General features: G+C 34.0%; 1 protein-coding gene across 3 annotated transcripts; it reads right to left on the bottom strand.

Moving 5' to 3' along the window:
- Positions 1–273: 273 nt before the first annotated feature.
- LOC111410044 (acyl-CoA-binding domain-containing protein 4-like) lies at positions 274–14,519 on the bottom strand. Of its 3 annotated transcripts, none has more exons than XM_023040201.1 (18): positions 14,198–14,517; positions 13,251–13,321; positions 11,476–11,539; positions 11,317–11,388; positions 9,612–9,794; positions 9,437–9,514; positions 7,949–8,038; positions 7,726–7,795; positions 7,257–7,351; positions 6,769–6,908; positions 6,017–6,143; positions 5,785–5,899; positions 5,605–5,693; positions 5,306–5,389; positions 5,026–5,214; positions 3,338–3,493; positions 1,087–1,146; positions 274–722 (listed from the first exon to the last, which is right to left on the bottom strand). In XM_023040201.1, the coding sequence occupies exons 1-18, from the start codon at positions 14,351–14,353 to the stop codon at positions 528–530; spliced, it is 2,034 nt and encodes a 677-aa protein (XP_022895969.1). In that variant the 5' UTR covers positions 14,354–14,517; the 3' UTR covers positions 274–527. The 3 variants fall into 3 exon arrangements, with proteins under 3 accessions (XP_022895969.1, XP_022895970.1, XP_022895971.1); XM_023040202.1 differs by having other exon boundaries at positions 7,257–7,318; positions 14,198–14,516; XM_023040203.1 differs by lacking the exon at positions 3,338–3,493 and having other exon boundaries at positions 14,198–14,519.
- Positions 14,520–17,034: the final 2,515 nt, after the last annotated feature.

The following is a 17,034-nucleotide window of genomic DNA, read 5'->3' as shown; positions in this document are numbered from 1 at the left end:
TTTAACATTTAATTCATTCTTTTTCTTCTTCGGAAAAGGACGTTTCTTGTAATTTGTTTCATGATGAATAACTACAGCACAAACAGGATCCACACCTTTCCAACAAACAAAAATTGGATTAAAATATTGTAAAAAATCACTCCCAGACAAGGGCTTAATAAATCGAACAAATGATTTTCTCGAGCAGTAACACAATTCAAGAGTGTTCAACATTTTCTTTGGTTAAAATTAATATATTATTACTTATAAATTCAGTAGAATAATTCAAAAGAGTGGATGAAAATGGTTTGAGGTTGTTTTTTTCTTCAATAAATTGTAATTTTGTTTTCTACAACAGACATTCTTTAATATTTATACTAAATGATTAATATCAACCTTCCGACTCAAAAACTATTGCACACATGAATATATTTTCTCCAGCTAAGAAACTTTATATGGTCTTATTAGATTTCTAAAAGAAATCATAATAAAAAAATGAAAAAAAAATGTAATTTATCGAAAACTAACTATTGAAACCCATACCCATATCACGAATCATTCACATTTTGCGTGGGAGGCGTACCAGCAAGCCACCCCCACACGCCGCCGCCTCCTCCATTCTGCCTTTGTTTGGCATTTAAAGCAGCTTGTTCTGAGGCGGCCTTCTGGCGCCTGAGGAGTTCAAGTTCCTTTTGTAAGGTGTCCAACATTTGCAGCTTCTGTCGAAACTCTGCAACATCAACCTGTAATTTCAAGCAGTGAGAATTAGCAATCGAAAATAGACAACTTGACCAAGCCATAATTTTGTTCGGAAAATGGAGTCGTTATGTTAAGTAAAACCCGAGCCTCTAGTGAATAAAGAACAAGCACCTTAGTAATTTTCCTTCACAACAGCACATTCATTATTCTAATCACAAGCCAGAACAACCCGCACAGGTCCATGATATTGTAAAGGCTTAAGGCACAATTCACGGTTTCAACTTTTCACTCATTGATTTATAAGGTTATTAGTCGAGTAAATTCCAACACTCGACTGCCAAAGTTTACCAAGAAATTATATGAGCATGCAAATGGCAAATTAGCACAAAATTCTGCAACGAAAGATACCTCAAGTTTAAAACATCTGGACTGTTCAGCAGCAAGTTGGCCTCGCACAGATTGGAGTTCCTGCAAAATTATGTTTGCTTTCCAATCAAAATAATCACAATGGTCTAAACAAGCAATTTTTGTTTAGGAAAGAAAATAACATTTAACGTTACAGCATATATAATACACAAGTGAAATCTGCACATTTAGTTTCAATAACAAGCTATATATTTAATTTGTAAGATGCTACTGTGCCATTATAATTTATAGGTATAGAGCTCTCGCACAATTGAGAGCCACCTTTCTCGCTTTTAGGAAATTTGAATAAGACAACTCCAAGAGAAATTTCAGGATATAAACATATATGTTTTGCCTATATAATATTTATTATAGCAATCAAGTACAATCAACTAAACTCCCAAACAAGATTAAATCTAGACAATGCAGTTGAAATTCTGCCAAAATCAAATAATATATAAACTGAAACCCACACAGAAGATTGATTATACATCTTTCTATTTTTTCTGCCTTAGTTGTAGTAATCTGTCAATATGTGGGTGGTCCTTGACCTGAGAACTATCCTTAGAGAAAATAAGTAGAGGATAATTGACCCAAAAATTAGGCTACAGGATAGAAAGTTTCGTAGAATAGACTAACAGCTGTCTATATCCGTTTGCAATCTCTATAATTCATTATTAGCCGCATTTCTTTATCCAAAAATAGATCAGAACTTGAGCCTTGAGTTCTTCCATATGTGTTCCTTGGTTACTCACCAATTAAAAATAGCACAAATGGTTTCATCATCCTACAATAAATTCTATGATATTATGGCCCCGTTTGGTATCCATTTTTTTTCAGAATGCATTTTTCTCTCTTTTCTTTTCAACCACACATTCTTCATTAAAATAATATCACACGTAAATCAAAAAAATTTCTTTATTTTTCAGCCACACATTTCCCATCAATTTACTAGTCCAAAATGCATTTTTACATAAAAATGGTTCCCAAACACCCTCTAAGTATATTATCCTTGTTAAATATCAACTACATATCTCACATATCTATCTTGAAGAGGAGAATTCAAACGAACACATGGATGCTCAATATGTGTTACCCAAACTAATCGAGTCATTGCTCTCAAATGAATCAGAAAATTCATTATCATCATAACCAAATGAATGAGTCTTGCACTCTACCCAAGCCCCTCGTACCAAGAATCCTTCATTATTGAACCCCTTGTTCCAACATACCAATCCTCATCCATTTAAATCTGTCATCTAACTAATCGGAAATTCAAATGTATACACTCCATTTTAAGTCTATACAATGAGGAAAAACCTATCCTCTCTAATTGTTCACTTGGATGACATCATTGAAACCTGTAATGACAAAAAAGAAATTGACAGGGTATGGCAACATTTTTTAAGTCACATTGAGGTCAAAGACTTGTAAAGAATTGGTATTCTGTTTCTTATTCAAAAAACAAAAGTATAGCCTTCACTTGCTGGAAACGAGTATGCTAGGATTTCAAATTATAGATAGTTTTATTGAAAGATAATAACAAGTCGGGAGATACTGTAGAGATCCTAAAACTGAGAGAAGTATCTCCTACTTTTCAGAACGATGATTATATCTCTAATTCTAGACCCAATATCGTCTATGCATTTAATCTCCATAATTATTGCACACAATCTTGTCCGCCGTTATTGAACAAAAAGTGTGGAGATTGACCAACACTTTATGAGAGAAGCTATGAAGCAGTAAGATGTATATTCATTGTATTGCTTCTAGATACATCCTCAAAGGATTTAAGGAAGTAGGACAAGTATAACAGTTTTGTGCCAAATTTAGGGGGAATGTAATCATAATTAATACTGAGAAATCCCATTCTCATTAATTTGTATTAATTTTGTACCTTTCCTTTAATGTATTTTGCCCTATATTTTTTAGATGATATAAATATTTAGGTTGTCAATGACCCTAGAATTATAACCAGATAGAACAATAGAGGTTGTCATTCTCATAGACACAATAGGGAGTTTCCTAGAAGAGGCTAACAGTTGCCTATATAACCCTATGTAATCTCAATTATTAAGTGTAATTATACTAACTTTCACCACATTAGTAAAGATGCACTGCTTGATGAGTTGAAATTGTTGTTATACAGGATATTCAAATCAAATTGACTCAATATTTATCTATGTTCAGTAGGGATTAATCAAGCCCACACTCCACCAGGACAACAAAACAAGGAAATAGCAGGAGATTTTACCTTATATAGGTCAGTGTTGCGAGTCTCTGCTTCCATTAATTCTTGCTTTAGATCAAGGGTTTGCATTTTCTCCTTATTGAGTGACAATTCTAGTTCTTCCTTTTCTGCCTTAAGGGTGGTTAAGAGATGATCATGGGTTTCTCCAACCTTTTTGATCTGGGATACAAAGAGAACTGCGAGTTAAATTTCTTTGATGGAGAGGTTTCTGCAGCAAGGAGGGGTGGATGGCGTACACACTCCCTCTGTCCCACTGTTATTGTTCGCTATAGTATAAAGTCAGGCTGTCAATCTTTTGAAAAATCGTACTGTGTTAATTTGTTTAATCTTTTAATAAAACTTAAAACAAGTAAACTTAATAGTTAGCAGTGTTCTAAAGAAAACTCAAGGACCAGGCAACCTTTTAGGGACCCGAAATACTACACAGCTTTTGCAACTAACAAAGAGGAATTAATGAATGTGTTAATACCAAATGGAAATTATTACCATAGTCAGCAACATAAATAGGATGAAGAAAGAAAAGCTGATTTGCCTTCATTCATCAAAATATAAAGATAACAAGAAATAGTAAAACAGACTGCAAATAACATCTATTTCACAAAAAGAAAAAGGTTACCTATTGAGCATGCTTCTCCACATTGGAGAAAATAATAATTTGAAGTAGAGAAAATTATGCCCCCGTTTGAGCTCCATTTTTCCAAATTATAATGAGGGGAATAGTAATTTTTTGAAGAATGTGTGGTTAAAAAAGAAAGAAAAGTTTTTAGATTTATGTGTAATATTATTTTATGAGAGAATATGTAGTTGATAAGAAGAGAGAAAAAAATGAATTTTAATTTAATGGGAGCCAAACAATGGCTATAAAATATTTGAATTTCTAATGAAATTATGCATAGAAGTGAAAAAAAAAATAAGCATCTCTAGACTTTGTATCAACTCCAAAATTATGAATGCCAGTTGTTGGAGACTCTGGATTTCCATGGATTGTTTATAACTTGAATAAAACGTCTCAGAACTTATAATATAAGTGTATCATCAGTTCAGTTCCACTCAGCATAGGTAATAGTAAATACTTCCTCCATCCCATAAAAATAGTTCTATTTCTTTTTTTTTTTTTCCACACAGATTAAGCCCCATTTGGCCCCCATTACATATCATCAAATTAAATTAAATTTTTCTCTCTCCTATTTTCAACCATATAATTTTCAATAAAATAATATTACACGTAAATCGAAAATTTTTCATTATTTTACAACCATCCATTTTTCCAAAAAAAAAGAAAAAAGAAATAAAAAAAATAAAAACCATCAGCCTCCCCCCGTATAATCAAAATTAATGGGGGGCCAAACGGGGGCTAAGAAATTTTGATTAATAAGTTGAAATAATAAATTTTACTATCATTTTCCCTAATATACCCCTACACTAATGCAATCAATATTGAAGGTAATTAAACTATATGTTTGTAATAACAAAGCTTATTAAATATGGGCATATTAGAAAACTAATATATTAACTACTCTCAAATAAGAAACAAGACTATAATTTGGGATAGAGTAAAAAGGAAAATAGGACTATCTTTATGGGACGGAGGGAGTATCATGTATGTGCTTAACATGATAACAAGGATGATGAAAAACAATGGTACAACCCTAGCAGTAGATCCTAGTGAATAATCTTGCAATGACACGTACCATTGGCTCTGAATCAGCATTGTCCATAATAATTTCCCTTATTTTTCCTTCTTGATCTGTCTCAAGCTCAGACTCCACGTCTCTGGTAGCATTTGTAGCATTCTGAACAGCTGCTATGCTATCAGGAACTGATGTCCCCATCAGCTTTGATTGCAGAGTTGATTTATGACTTGGTTTAAGTATATTGACCTATTAGCAGAAAGCAAAACCATGCTGAAGAAATTAACAATGGAGACCCTTTACAAACAAAAACCAGAGAACATCTGAGGGCGGCACAGACCTCGTTGTTGTACCTCCCATTATATCCTCCAAATGAAACCAGGATATCTTCACCACTGAAGGAACTCAAGACCAAACTCGATCCCTATATTAAAACAAAAGGTATATCTACTTCACAGGTTGATATAGACTGGCCGTTAAGTGCATAAAAACACAGAATAATCTTCCTTGTGCGCTGATGACAACATGGTTTCGTATACAAATACATATGACCATTATGCATGAATTGACCGCTCACACATCATGTTCAGTACAACAATTTCAAGTGTCAAAGATTAAATTTTCTACATCATCAAATACCTCACTAGCAAGAGGAGCACCCCTTTGGACACTTGTTACGACAGACCAAACCAGTGTGGACATGTTGAGGACAACAGTTTCAGAAACTCCTGCACAAGTGTAAACATGTAAGAAACAAGAAGATTGGGCAAGAAGCACATTATTCTCTACTACCAAAAAAAAAAGGTATCAAACACATACCACTCTTATTATCACCACCACCGACAATGAACCAATTTTCTCCAATTGTAACACTAGCATGGCCAGCACGAGGACTTGGTATCTCACCCTGCTGTATAGGTCTAGACCATTCCATCTATAGGATCAGAACGTGACAGAGTCACAGAAATATAAAATGAAAATTATACATTTTAAAAGTCGTGAAGTTAATGGATTATGAGCAAGCAACTAACAGAATGGAATTTTATCTCACAGTTTGCAAATCAAAAACATGCAGATCATTGAAGCAAGTAGCATGTGAACCTCCACCAAAGATAAGAAGGTAACGCTCTGCGTGTACAGCAGCAGCATGATCAGACCTTGGAGAAGGTGGCACTCCCCTACAACAATTTTGGAGATTATGAAGAACTAAAACATTCATGAAATTATTGTATGGAGGAATGAATATATTCACACCAAATTCTTACTGGTCAAATGAGAAGAATTGTTTCAAAAAGCATCAGTTTACTATTCTACATTGCTTTTCCAGCACCAACGTGCATCCATGGTAATCATGCACACCGTTGTATTAAACCAGGAATCAGTATGTTTTTTACACAAGTCAGATTGAACATGTTTGATGGGTAAAAGAGGAATATGAAACTGTCCAGATAATTAGTTGCTCAGTGGCTCGGAAAGTTCCTCAACATTCATCGTGTCAAAATGTGCAAAATGTACTTTTTCCCTTTTTTTATAAGTAATCAGGTAATTTTATTAATCAAAGAATAATACATAGGAGGTGTATTATCAATTAAAACAAGAAAAAACACATGAACTTAGGCAAATCTTCTATATGATTAGTGGCCGCAGCATTAAACCAAATATATAAAGTCATATAAAACAATTCTCTGATCTGCTCTGTTGTTCTCATTTGGTCTTCAAAATGTGCAAAAAGTATGCAAACCATTGGGCTGTGGTTCTCGAATTTCCTGTAAAAAAAATCAAAAATGTAAAATAAAATCTTACAACGTGTCCATTTCATCCCAGGTCATGCTCTCTAAGTCCAAAATATGCAGGTCATTCAAATGAGATCTCTTTGCATCTTGTCCACCAAATATGACTAGGATTGAGCCTACAAGGGTCACTGACTGCCCTCCACGAGAAACCTAAAAGGCATGAGCAAGTATGAGAAAATTTTCCATCATAAATTCTGAATGATTTTCTTTCGTCCAGATAATTTTAAATCCATAAAAGCACAATCAGATAACTGACTGACTGGAAGTTTCTAGGTTGATTCAGATTTTAAATAAGTGTTAAGGCTTCAAGTTTTTCATTCTGATATCTTAGCAATTAGGATAGTCTGCATGGAAGGTTGTCTGTTGTTACAAGAGAATAGTTCCATGGTCACATCATTAAATGTTTATCCACAAGAAATATAAAGAGAATGAAGTCTAAACTCAAATCACAAAGCAAGAAAAATTAAAGATTATTGGAAGAAACTATCACATATTTACCGGAGGCTTTCCACAAGTCTTCAAGGTTGACCATGTACAAGTTTGCAGATCAAACTCCTTCACTGTTATTATAAAAGCAAGGCATTGAGAATTATCAGAAAAATAATTTGAAGAAAGTAAAAAACCCCATAGTATTTCTGTCTCAGAAACTTATGACATCAAGATAATCCAATGTTCTCAACATCTAAAGAGTAACAGCAAATAGAATCTAGCAACAGTAATAGCATATTGCTGTTTACCTTCAACTAATAAAATCCATCCCAACAACCAGAATTCTCTATACGCTTATGCTATGAAATAGACATAGAAGCCATTTATATGTTTCATGTCAGATTTCACTTCTGAAATGCAATAGCATCAATGTAGAGACTTTCTTCACATTTTCAATGTGATGCAAATTCAAAATAACATTTTGGAGAATTTTTAAACTAAATGTTTACACAACATTTTTATGAGGTACAACTTGAACCTTGTAAAGTTTCAGGAGGATCCTTTGCGTGTCCAGCTACAGAAAGAAGCTTATTTCCACCCCATGGTATCTACAAGACAAAAAGATAAGACAAACAAGTGATTCTAACAAAGTATACATTTAGAATTTCCATCACATACTTGATTGTGTAATTATAATAATGTAGAAAGTAGTTACGGCAATCACGACGCTTTTCATCCAATAACCTAGCACTTAAACTAACCAAAGAATGTCCAGCACAGGAAGTTATTGGGCCCTCGTTCCCTAATTGAATGTTCACTTTGGCCCACGTCCAATTTCTCAAATCCAGAACCTATATGCTTGCATGAAGGAAAAGAATTACAAACCGCTGTTACAGCAAGCTAAAAGAGAAGAAATATAGGATTAAGTAAAGCACCGGCAGTAATCAGTATAACAAATGAGATTGTCAACATCAACAATGTTATCATTGGAGAACATAGGACACCAAGTAAGAACATAGGTCCTCAAAGAAAACAACTTAAGCATTTAAAGTCACAGTCAGAACTGTTTCTGTGACATTCTGTAATGTTGGATGATTTTTAATTTGGATCTTCAATTTCACAGGTTTATGAGAACTAGCAAATTGCAATTGTGAGTCCCCCGGAATGTCTGAGAAAATAAAAATGACATGAAAAAATAAAAAAATAAAAACCTTTTGTAAACATGAGCCAAACAAGGGCTTAATTATAACTAAATTTTAAGTGGTATATGCATAAGAAAGAAATGAGATGGAGGGGATTTAACAGGGACAATATAACTTTATGATTTAATGGATAGTTAATATGGATGTTATTATGCAAATCAGTTGTTGGGGCAACTTCTGCAGGTATCGTATTTGAGCTCATCAGCACTTGTGGCAATCATTGTGGCTGCTTTTATGCCCATCAGTAGTTGGGGCCAATTCTTACAGTTTGAGTTAGTCAATGAATTTATGTTGAGAATGGAGCTCATTTGCAGTGTCATACCTGTTTAACTTTTTGTAATTGAAACTGAGAATGCCAGCTTGTTACCCTTGATTTCTCCGTCCATATTTGGAAATAAATTTTTGCAATTGGATATTCCCCTTAATTATCTGCATTACTTGTATGCCCTCAATATTGTACCTTAAGCTCATATCACGGGTATAAATTGCATAGATGAAATACTATTTATGTATAGATAAGTGTATTATCCAGGCTGTTGCAATCAGTTAATCTCATTTGACTCAAGCAGCATATTTCTCTCCTACATTTCTGGATAATGAGTTCAACAAGTCTTATATGTCTCAATGTGGATCTTAGGATGCAAAATCTTGTTGGTTTAAGTAGATAATAATTCTTTTGCACTACTCTTTTGCAACAAGCAAGTTCAGTCGTACTTTAATTAACATTGTTGAGTCACTTATAAGTTGTATTTTTGAGTTGGATATATTGATAAATACCATTTGGGAAATTCATGAGAGTTTATATGTACAAAATGCTGCTAGTGGGTTGAAACTAGTTGGTTTGAGCATGGTAAAGTATTGTTTCTTGACTTCAAAGGTACTATTCCACACTAGGGTAGGACTCATCCAAAGAGTGGGTTGTGATAAATACTTACGTGACATGTACCAGAAATAGAGACACGACCTATCTGATGAATGACAGTCTACATACTATGATACTTAACACAAGCACAAGTGATATATAAATAACAATCATAATTCAGTTACCTGGAGATCATTTAGGTAACGCCCATTGTGGTTTCCACCAAATACATACATCTTATCATCAATTACTGCAGCTCCATGCTGTCATATTTAATCAACCTTTGTTTAGAAATTGAAAAAGACAACAAACAAGAAATAAAATATAGTAAGGAGAAAGAGAAGAATTAAAGACCAATACCTCATATCGAGCTTTTGGAAGTGTGCCAGACACTGGGGGTGCAACCCACTGGTCATAGATATTAACTACACCAAGGCCTTCAGACAAAACATCTTTATCCTGAGTTTCTGAAAGATAATCATTTTCAGCAAGCGTAGACTTAGTGTGTCCATTCTCAGCAACCGGCTCAACTTTGGGATTGTGCTGAATCAGCAGATGAATTGAAAATCAGGGGAAAGAAGATTCAAACGCTCATGCTGGAAATTATGCAGAAGTTAAAGAAAGATATCTACTATTCAACCCATTGGCTTTAAGTCACTTTTCTTTCATAGCACGAAAGATGCAGATGAAGCACCTTGATGCTTTAAATGACCAAAGTAAGTTTCTTTTGGTCCCAACAAACAGAAAAACGGAGATGTCGGGTGAAGATGATGGAGTACTGGAGGAAGTCAAACACACACTCATGTAGCATTAAAAATAGATCATATAATCAAGAAGATGACAAGTCAATTGCAAATCTCATCAAAAATATGTAGATCAAAAAAACATCTGCCAAGAGATCTAACTTGACACTGGGTTAAGAAGATTGAAGGAAATATATTGACGGAAGGTTAAATAGTTTATCACCCAGGTAGTGTACCCCGAGGGATACGGTTATCAACAATCAAAGGAATACAAGGGATTCAGAGCTAGGAACACAACCACAAAAGAGCTATAGAGTTGTCAAGAGAAGGATAATACCTCTCAAGTAACCATAGTCATAACTTAATATGCAAAGAGTCAACTGTCTTTTAAAATACAGTCTAAGACTCCTAATAGTGGGAGCATGCTATTTAACATTCACACATGTATCGTACTACTACATTCATCATATGCACATTAATCCTGACCATTACATTAGAACATCTCTTTATTCAAAGTTCATTGGAAGATAAATAATAGGGAGTATCGATGTTCAATGAACCCTTCTCAAGATTCATTTCACACACCTGTGTCATTTGAGTAGCTAATAACGATACAACTAGCAGTTACTCCTTAAAGAATATGAAGAAACTCAGATTCGCCACTAGAAGTTGGAAGAAATTAAAATAGTCAACCTAAATATATCGAAGTAAAAACACATTCCCATCACCCAATGCCATTTCATCCGTGAATATGTTTCAGACAGTACCTATAAAATACCCTTGTCTAATTGCAATACCCAGATGGGGTTCAGGATCTTAAATCACCAACCAATTCACTCAATCATTGCAAAATTACATTCACCAGTCTAGAGTATTATTTGAGAAAAGTAGAGATGTAAAGTTCATGTCTCTTTACAATTTTCTCATTACTGATAAAGAAACCTGCAATCCATAGCTATAAGAAATGGAACGCAAGCCTTTGTAGTTGTATAAGAGGGGTACAGCCTAAATGCCCACTGCACCTCCATAATAACATCTTTAATTTTCCTTCAAGTGAGGGAAAAAAGTGCAAAATTACTCTGTTATTTTAATAGGCCATGTTGAACAATTTTGATCAACTTGAAAAAAACTGCCAAGAACTCTTATGTCATTGAGATTTATTATTTGCAACAAAATCCACTCATGACAGCAGGTTTCACCTGCTTATATGAAATTTTCATGGTGACAAAATACATCAACATAACTTTAGAAATATTACAGACTCTTGAGAAAAGTAAGAACAAGAAAAGAAGAATAGAGAGGTTGTGGAAAGGCAAACGCACATGCATTTCAACATCTACCATGGGCTCTGAGACAAAGTGCGATGCTCTTGAATACCATCCTGGATCTTCTTCCTGTCCAGAGAAATGACACACCTGGGATGTTATGGTTTTATTAAGTAACACTGTAATAAGATATAATATAACTAACTTCGATCTGACCTCTAATATTTTAACAAAGAGACGCATAGCCTCTGTGGAAGCCATATTTCCAAGTCCACTCCAGCTAGACAAGCAATCAACAGCAATACTCAGATATTTTGCATAGAAAATTCAGGAACCGCCAAAGCATGTAAAATTAAATTCAACATGAAACTTCAAAAATAATCGATTTTCCAGGAGTATGGAACAATAGCCACTTCACTCCAACCCAATACTAAGAAAAAGGATTCCCAAGATGCAGCTCCAAGTCGAATGAAGATTGACTTATAAGTGTGCAAGAGGAAGGGAGTGTGGCAATCTTATGTCATTTCAAAAGAAACTTGTAGATTAAAATTCACTCAAGGGTGGGTCACTAATCCATGTCAGGGAATGTCCCTCATGTATTGAAAATTTAAAACGCGTTTATATAAAAGAATAGGACACTCCTTGTGGTGTGTTGGACATGTCCCAGAGTGTTTAATATGTCTCCAATGAGTGTGACTGTCCCATAAATTTCGGAGACCTACATTCCACCCAAGGAGGAGTGTCCCAGCTTTGCAATTGAAACTGCACTAAAGGTTTCTTAGGGCTATTAAATTAGTTTAAAACCTTGTATCCTTCCAAATAATGTTACTTCATATTTTCTTCTTGCTCCTTCTGTTGCCAGCATTAGAAAGTGACAGTTGTATGCAACAAAATATGTATATACTCCCCATGCGACAATTACAATGAAGTAAGCCCCAAAAATGATTCAGTCTCTCTCTCATTCATAATAAAATAATACATCACCAATACCAAATGATGACACGAGCCAAGTGACACTTTTTAAGCAAATTTTCTTCAAATGAGAGATATTATCAACTCAAATATTACTTAAGGGAAATTTTTTTATGAATAAAATGCTACTGTCTTCTACTATTTCACCCCTGGCCTTCAGGGATTTTTGATTTTGTATTTTCTATTAGCTAAAGCTGCAACCTTTTTTATACTGAGTTTTACCTTCAGATATCGTTTTTATAAACTTATTTTTTTTAATGTATATTGATAACCATTTCATTTATCAACTTTTCCAATTACATAAACAGTGTGCTAACAAACACAACCTTACACCAAATGAGTAGGTATTCTTAAGTCACTCATTGTCGAAGCAGAAAGATACATACGAAAAGGCTAAATATATTTAACCAGCTGTCATCTCATTTCATTTCCTATCCTCGGTAAGTGACTCAAATATAATATTTCACATTCATCCTCAATAAATAAACATCTGGACAGCTAATTAACCTGACTTCAAACTATTTGCAATACCTTCCAAATCTTAGAACCTGTTCTCAATTTCTCCAAAAATTTCATCCCTACACCATTATTCTTCTGGTAACAACCAGAACAATATTTCACAAACGGAGATCTTTACTCGCTAAACCGTCTCAAAATTTCATGTTCTGCGATCCATTTTCAATAGCCAGTTTTATTCACACAACATGGAAATCTTGGAAACATGAAAGTGATCATTGGTCAACACATTTCCAACATTTTGCAGTGTATCTGCAATGGTTCCTCTTATGCATATGAAAAATATTTTCTTTCTATAAATACTTTTGCCTCACAAGTTAAAATTACACTATTCCAAATTCGAATGTGTTTATAGTTATCACATGAAAATGATCAAGAAAACCATTGGCATGTTAGATATCAAGAATGCCTAAAAATGGATTCGGTGATAAAATCAATATCAAATTTGTAAGTGAATTACTCAACCAATGCAAGCAAGAGAATACAGTTCAAGTATGACAGACCTTGTCCATTTACTTTGTTCAACAGGACTCCAACCTCTAGGCTTAGGAATGTTACAAGGCCCAACAGTTGCCTGCAACCAAGAAAAAAAGGGTAAGTGTCTTATCATTCATTGCATGAAAAAATCTAATCATATTTGGTATATAAATCTCACAAACGGGAAAAGAAAATCAATGGCATGGCTGAGCTTAACTTATCATCCTATTAGTAGCTCTCTTTTAGCTGCTTCTTAAGATGATGGAAGGGTAAATAATTCCTATTGTACAGCAATTATAATTTATGCATCACAATCTTGAAAATTCAAACATTTTTTGAAGAGACAGATCTAACCAAAAACAATAGATTTCACTTCTTCTTTTTTTCTTTTTTTTTTTTTTTTTTTTTTTTGGGTTGGATCTCTAGCTCTTTAAAAAGCAACAAAATTGGGGGGGGGGGGGGGGGGGGGGAAAAAAATTCCAAGTGAATTCAATAAATGGAAACACCATTTCATATTAATATACCCAATCAGCTCTGTTGCAGAGACTACGATTCAATAATAATAATTTCAATCAAAAAATGATCTATTAGATTGAGCCTAGTCAGTGTTAGAAAAACACAACAGAACTTCATGTAGAAATGCAATAGTAAAGAAATATATTCTAATAGAAGGAGATGATTCAAGTTGATTATTATCACAACACATCAATGATATTTTCTGGTATACAAATGACGATCAAGATCATCAACTTGATAATTAAATAACAATTATATATCAGTCGAAATTAAGTAGCACATTAAAAAAAAATGGCTTGAAACGATCAAAAACCCATTTCCTAATAAAGCACATAAATTTCCAACAGCAAAAACCATAATTCCGAAAAATGCAATAGCAGATCAACCCAATTTTACGAATTTCATTAATTACAAATCATGCATGTTGAAAAAAGGTGAAAACAAAAAAGGAGCTGACTTGCTGGTAAAGGGCATAGAGTAAAAGAGCGGCATCGTTTGAAAACTTGGAGCTGACGCCTTTAGCAGAAGAGTTTGGGGATCCACCGAAGCCGGCGTAGTCTGCCGCCGCATAGAATCGGTCCGGGTAAGCGAGGCCTGAACTCACCCTCGCCATCGTCGCTGACAATTCCGTTTCTCACCTCCCGGATCAGAAATTTATCACAATGTCAGATCAGATCAACAAGAATTGCAGGGGAAGCAATGGTTTGTTTACTTGAAAAAGTGAAAATGGAGATTTGAATAAATTTCGGGGCGAATTGGAGCTATTTATATGTGTTTAGTAATGTTTCAGATGATCCAGTCGATTATTCCCCAAAAAAATAAATAAATAAATAAATAATAATAATAAAACTTCATCCTCAACCTTTGGCAAGTTTTTTAATTAGGTATCCAACCTACCAAACAAACACTAAGGTCCCCAACCTTTCGAGGTTGTAGCACTCGAAGGCTGAAGCATAATAGAAGAACGTCCCTCTACGTCACTGTTACAAAGTCAAATTATGCTTATTTAATTTGATTCAAAAAGAAAAATCAGTCAGGAAAGAAAAAAGTTGTTATATTTTCACCATAATTTATTTATTTTTATGTTGCGCCCCACTTTTAAAACTTTTTGCCATTTATTAAAATGGTCACAATATAAGTAAGGTAAATATTATCAAACATTTATAAATTTTCGGAGATAAATATGATTATTAATTTATCTAAAATGACTAGGCATTTACGTTCTCATCACCTTCAATAAATCAAATCCATCGCAAAGACTTTCATAAACTGCTCTTTCATAATTTATAGCAAATAATCCAATTTTAGGTTTAATGGTATATTTCAGTACAAGGCGATGAATCTTGTTCAATTTATCTCTCAACTTGGCACATAAAGGGCTTAGCAGTTGAAATTGCATTCAGTAATGTAAGACATCTACATGTGTTCATGATCTAAAATGAAGCTAGATACTCAAGTATGTCATAGCGTTGTATACTCCATAGTTTAATGAAGTATTTATCTTCGTGCTTTTGTGAGTTTTATGGAATACATTAGATTGGACCTGGCAATATACTTGTTTGAGCCTATTTTTTGTATAGAATGCATTTTGAAATAATAAATTAATGAAGAATATGTGGTTTAAAATTTAAAAAAAAAAGTTGTGACTTACGTGTAATATTATTTTATTAAAGATGTGTGATTGAAAAGATTAGAGAGAAAAAAGGTATTATGAAAAAAAAAAAAATAGATCAAACACGGGCTTAGTAGATACTATTAAATTGATAAGACTTTTAGATAAACTAAGATGGTCAATTCAAGCAAAACGAATAATGAGCATAGGTTCATTGTCCGTGTTCTTTGAGGCATTAAATATTGGGGTTATAATGTGGCAATACCTCTGTTGAGAACGGAACGAGGTTATACGGCACAATATGAAATATTGATCGCAAGCAACAAGAACACAAGAAAAAAGAATTTAACTTGATAGAAAAATTGAAACTTTTATTCAACTATAATGAAAAAAGAAATTACAACATAATAAATTAATTTTTAAAGAAGAGTCTACTAATTATAAGAGTATATTTTAAACCTTAATAATAGCCCTAAAGATGGATATTAGGTCAAAAACAAGTGGAATAAACAAAACGAAGAAAACTCGGATGATAAGGGCACTCAGCTCCAATCGAGCGGTAAGCCGACGACAAGTCCTTTGCTAAATATTCCATCTCGCTGCTCAAGCGTCCAACTAGCGGTAGGATAGCTCCGTCAATCCATTTCTCCCCCCTTCCCATGAACCCTATTTAGATGTCTACAAGGCCTAATACACCAAATCACGAAAACTCTAGATGAATTCGGATCACAAACCCAACAATTGCCAACTTAACACAAATTCCACTACAACGAACAAAGCTCCAAAAATTTCTCCACTGAAAAAAGATTCAATTGCTAGGAATGAATTGAACTGTTCAACAAGAATCAAACTAACCTTATCGACGAATCTCCATCTCTTTCACAATATCCAACTATGATAAATGAATCTGAGCACTATTCCGTAGAATTATCTTGGGTTTCTAGAAAAATCATAAAAATTACCAAATAGGATTGAAACACACCTTGAAATTGAATGAGCACTAAATATTTCGTAGAAGGTCACTTACTAAACTGAACACCTGTAATTACATTAAAAAAATGAACAACAAAATCAGCTTTCTTGTACCTATCTCCCGGGATTTGTCCCTAGCAATTGAAAACGATAGCACCGTAGGTGATGGTGGTAAAACGACGTTATCCATATCCTCTAAACTTGACTGAGCTATAGTCTTCAACACATACCCCATACCAAATCCCAGCAATATTGTGCCAAACTGAATATCTATCATGACATTAAACCTTCATTGATTGTTCTTCAACAATTTTGCACAACCTTGCAAGATGTATAATTGGAACTTTTCCACTCTTCCAATACAACTTGGACACCTTTGCAAACGTTCAAAGCTCCACCTCCACATCCACCAATGAACTCGTATCCGTTTGAATCAAGAATATCCAACGAGATGAGATTTTTCTTCAAATTTGGAACATGTCGAACGTAATCAAGTGTTCTAAATAGCTTAAGTTTGACTAGACTAATACTAGCTAGCCGAAAACATGTGCACTATTTTCCATGACTATGACATGTTTTGAAATTATTTTATATGTTGCAAACAAATCCCAATTAGGACACATATGAAAAGTACAAGCTAAATCCAGAATTCAATCCTCGTCAAGTTTATATTTGCCATCAGAAACAGCCAAAATATCCCTATCACTCAA

Source organism: Olea europaea, chromosome 15 (genome assembly GCF_002742605.1).
Source record: "Olea europaea var. sylvestris chromosome 15, O_europaea_v1, whole genome shotgun sequence".
Taxonomy (NCBI): domain Eukaryota; kingdom Viridiplantae; phylum Streptophyta; class Magnoliopsida; order Lamiales; family Oleaceae; genus Olea; species Olea europaea.
This window is presented reverse-complemented; position numbering and strand designations above follow the sequence as displayed.

Excerpts from the sequence above, each read along its gene's own strand:
- LOC111410044 (XM_023040201.1), bottom strand. The coding sequence starts at position 14,353 with ATGGCGAGGGTGAGTTCAGGCCTCGCTTACCCGGACCGATTCTATGCG. Across the intron at positions 7,796-7,948 it reads CCTGTGCTGGACATTCTTTG|ATACCATGGGGTGGAAATAA; the intron begins GTTAGTTTAAGT and ends TTTGTCTTGTAG. Across the intron at positions 5,215-5,305 it reads ATGGGAGGTACAACAACGAG|GTCAATATACTTAAACCAAG; the intron begins GTCTGTGCCGCC and ends TTCTGCTAATAG.